The sequence below is a fragment of the Aulostomus chinensis genome, chromosome 4, assembly GCF_037954235.1.
Source record: "Aulostomus chinensis isolate RoL2024-O1b breed Wild chromosome 4, RoL_Achi_v1.0, whole genome shotgun sequence".
NCBI classification, from domain to species: domain Eukaryota; kingdom Metazoa; phylum Chordata; class Actinopteri; order Syngnathiformes; family Aulostomidae; genus Aulostomus; species Aulostomus chinensis.
In genome coordinates, this window is record NC_141323.1 from 2,880,001 (window position 1) to 2,887,820 (window position 7,820).

Sequence of the window (7,820 nt, forward strand, 5' to 3'; positions counted from 1 at the left end):
CACACATGCACACACACACACACACACACACACACACACACACACACACACGCACGCTTGAATACCTCTGCAGTCTGGCCTGCTGCTGTATCTCAATGTGTCATCTGTGTTTCAGGCGTATCAATATTCACACTGAAGGAGGTGCAACTGCAGAGAGACCCCGGCTACAGGAACTCCTCATACCCAGAGTCAGGTGGGTGATGACACATGCACTCCCACACACACACACACACACACACACACACACACACAAACGCAAACACACCCTGGTCCCTCAGCACCTGATAAACATCTGAACCACAAAGCCAGCTGGTGGGTTTGAAGTTTGAAAGGCATGGTTTCTTTCAGTGAGCCATATTTTATTACTTTTAAAAAGAATAGATGGCTTTTGTTTTTTTAATGCTCATGATTTTATGGTCGCGTTGTTTAGGGCTTAGGAGTAAAACCGAAAGTAAATTCTCTTGAGTTGAAAATATATATGTAATTGTGTTGATGGGCATTTATTGCCCCGCGTTGCCAAGTTTTCACTGTCAAGTATTGTGTCAGTAGTACTGGAAAGCTTAGACAGCCCACATTATTCAAATTTGTTGTATGTATTATGTACATCATTTTGTTAAATATTGAAGAGGTTAATCTGCACACAAAAATGTGAAAACGTCACTAAATGTTTGAGGTTCGGACGGAAGTAAAATGGTTTCACATTAAAAAAAAAAAGTTAAACAACACATAATACCATAAATATGAGGCCAAGGCATTATGGGTAATGGATAGCGGTGCAACGACGTAGTCAACTCAGGAAACAATAGAACACAAACAGGGCTCACGATACAAAATACTCACGATACGAGACGAGGATTAAAGAAACTCAAAAATCAGAAATGCAAAAATCAAATATTCTTTATTTTCTCCTTCAATATGCAGACATACAAGTTTTTGCTGAGTCAATTCAAAATAAATTGCTCCTTGCTTTGAAGAAAGAAAATATTTGTATTTTTTCCCTTATTTAGACTACAGTGCAAATACAAGCGTAAAACTTCAATTTAAAAAAGTGCTTTGTTGTAAACAATGAGCACAACTACATTCTTGAATGCAAAGGAAAACAAATATTAAATAATCCTCAGTGCTGCAGTCTGATTTAGGTCTAGAATGTCTGACCTCAGTGAGCTGGAATATTTAGCCTTCAACAGGTGCTTATCCTTCTGTCATGCCGCTCACCACAGTGTACGGTGTTGTGTACCGACATGGTTTGCACACGGTTTTGGTTTTATCCACCATCGTCCCACCGTTGCCTTGTCTTTTACACGGGAAGCCAAAATAAGTCCACACAACCGATTTGTTTGATGAAGGAGCGTCCGCTGCTTATTCAACCTCGTCTTCCTCCATTTAGAAATAATTGTTTCGCCGCTTCTTCTTCTTCTTCTTCTTCTTCTTCTTCTTCTTCTACTATGGCGTTGCTACAGTGTTCTTCTTCTTCTTCTTCTTCTTCTTGTAATATGTGTATACAGTAGGGTAGAGGGTCAAAAATCGGCAGTGTAAGTTTTTGTTTTGTGTTTTTTTTTTGTCATTTATTTTTATTTCGCAAAATTTTGTGATGCGAAGTTTTGTAACACCCCTCATAATGGATGCCTGATTTTGTCTACTTCCAGGTAACGGCAAGATCAACCGGCGGCAGAGCATGCTCTTCTAGTGTTTGACGAAGAGGATGGTCGACTGTTTACCTTCATCCTCACTCTCCATCCCCGACCAACCTCTCTCGCATGAGCCCTCCTGCCCTCAGAGTGACCCCCCCCCTTACCTGCACACACACACTCATTAACATGCACACACACCCCTCTGAGCAAGTGACTCTGGGTTGACTCTTTTCACAGAGACTGTGTTTATTTATTAGCAAGAGAGGGAGGGGTTGACATTTTTTGCTGCTAAAGTACTACTGTCTGTATTTAACACACCGCGTGTGTGCGTGCGTGCGTGCGTGCGTGCGTGTACACATGTGATGTGAACGCCATGCACAGTCAGTAAGGTTGATATTGTTTTTCTCCAGCTTCGTTTGAGTTCAATTCACTGATGTTAATGTTGACGCTGTGATCCAAGTTGTTGTTCTTGTCGTCGTGCTCGGAGACCAAACGCTTCAGTTTCTTCAAATCTGTTTTTTTTTTAAAATTTAGGTTTTATTTTCCCTCGAGCTTCCGTGACTGAACTCTACAAGATTTCCAAGTGAAGAAGCTTGACAGTCTTAGTTTGGTGAAGTACGGTCTCATTTCTCGTCATGGCCCCCACTGCTCTTGAAGGCGCGCGGTGGGGGTGGGGGGGGGTGCATTTCACAGAGGCTTTAAAATCAGGACTGTAAGCAGATCATCCGTCGTGTAATATTTTTTCCTGGGGGGGTTAAAGAAGCACAGAATCCAATCAAAGTAGGAGAACGCAAAAGCACCAAGCTGTTCTTTTGTTCCCTCTGGACATTCCGGTGCAGCATCGAGACCAAACGGTTGAGGGGCGAAAGAGCAGGAAGCACAGATGAAGGCGGAGGGTTACTGGAGCTGAACAGGAAGTCAGCCAGCAAGCTTCCTGTGGGTCATCAGCCAACTTAACTGCTTTTTAAATGCAAGCTACAACTTCTCGCTCTGCCTGCGTTTGGAAATCTCACTGCAGTAACTTTGTCTTTAACTTGCACTTCAGTATGGTTTTGTTGTTGTTTTTTATTGTTTATTTTTCCGGTGATGGTGGGGGGGGGGGGGGGGTTTGGAATCAGGGACCCGGGCCTCAACACGGCTGAGTTTACCCAACAGTATTAAGATGTTTTTCTCTGTGTCTGTGACCTTTGACCTCTCTTTGTGAAACAGCAGTGTCAGTGTGGCATGTTTTTCAGAAAGGAGGGATGGCGGGGCAGGGGGCGGGGCATCTCAGCCCATCATTGGTGTTCTAAAATCAACATTTCTACTGGGACCACTGATCTCCAGCGTTTGTACACACAAGAAGAAGAAAAAGAAAAGATTTCAAATTGAAATTTTAGATAGAAAGTGCCCGCTGTGATGTTAGCAACTGACAGTGCCGCCACACATGAAGCCTGTTGAGAAGTCTCACTTTTTACTGCATGTTTACTGAAGCAAACACAAGATCGCCTCAAATCACTGGAACTCTTAAAAAAATACAGATGTACTTTGCATTCCTGACTTGATTTCCTTTGTATTTTTCTTACTTCTGGTTGAAATTTCAAGCAAAATGTTTTATTTATCTCAAATATATGAAGTGTGAAGGATTTGGTGTCGATAATTATTATGAGAGATCCAATTCATACACTCAGAGTAGCAGAAAAGAGTGTAATGAGATCTGAGCGTGATATTCCTGCAACTTGAGCTGTTTTGCTCTGAAGTTCTTGGTTTTGATTGAGTAAAACATGCAAAAAAAAAAAGTGACCTCTCCTAATTACTGTTTACAGTTAATGGTGTAATAATCCTTTAAATATCCTGTATTTCTCATTCTTAGTCGTAGCCCCCAAAAACAACCCTTGACAGGGTGATTTCTGGATTTTTTTTTTTTAAATCTGTTCGATGAAAGGGTTTACACTTCACCCTTTGTTCATCAAATTCACAGGACAAAAGTCATTATATTAATGGTGGATATCCTGTCCGATACTGACCCATGATTTAGCCATGTAGCTCCTTTTTCTTCCCCTTGTATTTCACTTATGGCCACACCAAACGAAAGGAAAGTCATGCACCTGAAGGATTTGCGTCACCATTAACTGCAAACTCTGATAATGTCAGTATTTTTACACAACGGCGACATGCACGAAAGGAGATTTCTACAACTGCTTTATTTATCAATGTCAAACTGTACTTTTTCAAAATGTATGAATGACCTGAATTCATGTGAAGATGTCTGAAAGAGTGTGTGTGTGTGTGTGTGTGTGTGTGTGTGTGTGTGTGTGTGTGTGTGTGTGTGTGTGTGTGTGTGTGTGTGTGTGCGCCTGATGCATGGAAGGCCTGCTGTGTAGTGAACAACCTCTCGGAAACACTGAGCTGCCGGTGAACAGTTGGCGTGATTCTTTTTACTGGAACTATTTATTTCTCATAACCATCGAAAGTAAATTTAATCTGTTTCATAAACTGTTTGTGTTGCAGTCATTTGTCGTGTGTTTGTAGTAGTAAAAAAAGTGTAGGGAATAAAACGAGAGTTACGAATGTAACTACGTTTCTATGAATCCCGAATGACTGCCAAAGGGCGGTGCTTAAAGCACTGAATGTTCCTTTCGTGCATGCACAATCCGAGTATGCATACCAACAACGTCATCTGTGACCCCCAGATGCAATATCTTCCGGTGTCATCAGGGGTTCTGTTCCTACAGAGTCTTCTCGCAACAATGTGAGGATTCTGAGTGACAGAACGCTCTGACGGTCATTTGGGATTCATAGAACCGCAGTTACATTCGTAACTCTCGTTCTATTTCATCCCTGCTCACCGCCAGAGGGCGGTGCTTAAAGCACTGAATGACCAATGCCAGCAGAGTCATGAGGAATCTCCAGTACACACTTCATCTGGTGGACTCAGAGGACTCCAGTAGGAGAATCGTACTCAGGAGATGGGGAGTGGCTACATTCACCCTGTAGAACCTTGTAAAGGTGGTAGGCGATACCCATGAAGCGGCAGCACATACTGTGTAGCCTCCAGGGGCACTCCTCTCGGGGCAGCCCATGAGGTTGAAACACTCCTGGTGGAATGGCACCTCACGTCAGATGGTGGGGGGTGGTCATTCACCTCATACGCGTGTCGTATGATGTCCACTATCCAGTGGGAGAGCCGCTGCTTTGAGAGAGTGCAACCAGAGTTAGGGCCGCTGTGGCACACAAAGAGCTGGTCTGAACGCCAGATGCTTGCAGTGGCTGCAACATATAGTGATAGGGCCCGCACGGGGCACAACAATTCCAGCCTGTCCCCCCCCTCCTCCTGGTGGAGGGTCAAACCGTGGGAGTGTCACAGGAAGGTTGAGCTGTGGGCCGGACAGCACCTTTGGGAGAAAAAAACGCATTCGTGACCATGAGCCATCCGAATTCCATCTCAGGCACGAGGGACTAACTGACAATGCATGTAGTTCACTAACACGCTTTGCCGAGACAACTGCTAGCAGAAAAGCAGTCTTATATGACAGCCATTTGAGCCCTGCCTGCTCTAAGGGTTCAAAGGGGGGTTGGCACAAGGCATCCAGCACAACAGGCAGGTCCCATGCTGGAGCACATGGGACTCTCGGGGGTAGATTAGCCTACGAGCCCCCCTCAGGAAGAGTGACACCAGGCTATGACTTCCTACTGTGCCATTCTCAACCCTTCTGTGTCGACAAGATATTGCCACCACATATACCTTTAACGTGGAGGCAGAGCGGCCCCCCTCCAAGAGGGACTGTAGAAACTCGTGAATAATTTGCACAGAGCAATGCACTGGATCCTTACCGCAGCTTGCGCACCACGCAGAGAACAGCTTCCACCTGTTTCCATTCTGCAACCGGGTGGATGGTGCTCTGGCATTCAGGATAGTCTGCCTGACAGGATCAGTACACCCACCTAGCAGTGGCTTGAGCCCTCCAGCGGCCAGACCCACAGCTGCAGGCGTTGAGGATTGGGATGCCAGATTTGCCCTCCCAGTTAAGATAGAAGGTCTTTCCTGACAGGGAGGTGCCATGGCGTGCCGCAATAGGGCTTGTGGAGCAGAGGAAACCACGTCGTTGCTGGCCAGAAAGGAGCCACCAGCAGTATCCTGTGACCCTCCTGAAGTACCCTGTGAAGTACTGATAATCAGAGGGAGTGGCGGAAAAGCATACAGCAGACCCTCTGGCCAAGGGTGCGCCAGCACATCCAGACCCAGAGGGCTGGTCGACTCTGTGAGAGAGAACCAGAGGGGACAGTGGGTAGAGTCTTCCGAGGCAAAAAGATCGACTCCTGCCCTGCCGAAGAGGTCCCAGATTGTGTGCACCACCTCTGGGTGGAGACGCCACTCCTCCGGTGGTGGTTTCTGATAGGAGGTGTGCCAGCTGATTCTTCTCACCTGGTATGTACATTGCCCGCAGGCTGCTCAGATGGGGGGCCGCCCATGTCAGGAGGCCCTGGGACACCTGCAGCAGCCGTGCAGACTTGGTGCCTCCCTGATGGTTGATATGATAGACGGCCAAGGTGTTGTCTGACCGCACAAGTACGTGCTTCCCTTTTAGGTGTGGCAGGAAGTGCCAGAGGGCCAAATGCACTGCTCGCAGCTCCAGCACGTTGATGTGTTCTGGGCGGTCTCGCACAGACCACCCTCTCTGCGCTGTCCTGCTCTGCCACACTGCACACCAACCCATGGGGCAGGCATCTGTGGTGACAACCTCTCTCCAGGACGGAATGGAGCCCATAGGGACACCCCTGGACAGATAAGCCCTGTCCCGCCACTGAGCCAGGGAGAGAAGACAGTGCCGTGACACCCTGAGCTTCAGGTGTCTGTGCCGCTTGGCATTGAGGTGGAAGCCGTTTAGCCACCTCTGCAAAGGGCGCAGCGACAGCAAGCCCAAGGGAACAACAGCAGAGACCGACGTGAGCTTTCCCAAGAGACGTAGAAAGGTGATGTAGGGCAGTAACCTGCCCCTGCAGAAAAGGGTGAGAAGCTGTAGGATATTGTCCACACGATGAGGGGAGGGGCAGGCCCTCATAGCTCTTGTGTCCAGTGCCAATGAAGGTTATGGTCTGAGAGGGCTCCTGGCAGATTTTCTCTATGTTTACCTTGAGACCTAACTGGGCGACATGAGAGAGCAGGTGGGCTGTGTCCTGGGCCACCTGAGCACGAGATGGCACACAGATCAGCCAGTTGTCCAGGTATGGCAATATTTTCATTTCCTGAGCCTCCAAAGGCGCGAGGGCTGCCGCAGCACACCTGGTGAACACTCTCAGCGAGAGGGAGAGCCCGAATGGAAGCACCCTGAACATGGAAGTAGGCGTCCTTCATGGATGTTAGCCATTCCCCATGGGCAACGGTTGCAGGTTGTGTTTAGTTTGCGTTGTGGTTACCATTTGAAATGGTAAGACCTTCATATATTGGTTGAGTCCCCGCTGGTCTAAAATGGGGCGAAATCCACCAGTTTTCTTTGTGATGAGGAAGTACCTTGAACAAAAACCCCTGGGGTGCAACAGAGGGTCCACGGGCTTGATCGTGCCCCTGGCCAGGAGGGTGGCTAACTCCTGGTCTAGTGCTGAGGCTTTTGCCAGGTCTCTGATGATGGTCATTTTGACCCGGCTGGAGACGGGGGGGCCAGTGTCGGAACTGAAGCCTGTACCGCTGGGACAAGGTGGAAAGCACCCAAGGGTCCGAAGCGTGAGGAGCCCAATGATTGAGCTGCTGGTGGGAGAAGTATCCGACGGCCAGCCCCGGAGCCTCAGTCCCTACCCTGACCCCGAGGGGCCCTGGAGGTGCGGCGGGCGGGGTTCGGGATCCGGGATTCGGCAGTGGTTAGGGTCTGGGGCTCGAGGGTCTGGATCCCAAAATGGCCTGGTGGGCATGTGAGCAGCACCCTGAAAATCCCTCATCTGCCTCTGCATGGACGCCAGTAGCACGAGACTGCACTGATGGACGGGCCCGCATGGCAGCAAAGGGGGCCCCAGAACTGCCAGGGGGAGGCATGCTCCTACTGAGACCTGAAAACTGCTGACTGGTCTCCCGGGCTCGAACAGCTCGCTCCAGCGCCTTCAGTGCGGCAGAGCTGAATATCTCCCCTGGCTCCACAGGAACGCTGCGGAGGGTCCTCCTACACGCCTCCGTCAGGGAAGACTGTTCAAGTCATACTTGGCGGCGAGTCTGGACCA

At 48.4% G+C, this 7,820-nt stretch overlaps 1 protein-coding gene across 4 annotated transcripts in view; it reads left to right on the plus strand.

The window, feature by feature from the left end:
* cdk17 (cyclin dependent kinase 17) overlaps positions 1-2,732 on the plus strand; it is a 40,190-nt gene extending 37,458 nt beyond the window's left edge. For all 4 annotated transcript variants that reach the window (XM_086201069.1, XM_086201068.1, XM_086201071.1 and 1 more), the window contains 2 exons: positions 116-193; positions 1,647-2,732. In XM_086201069.1, the coding sequence (XP_086057195.1) occupies positions 116-193; positions 1,647-1,687 (119 nt within the window). In that variant the 3' untranslated portion in view covers positions 1,688-2,732. The remainder of the gene's footprint in view (positions 1-115; positions 194-1,646) is intronic.
* Positions 2,733-7,820: the final 5,088 nt, after the last annotated feature.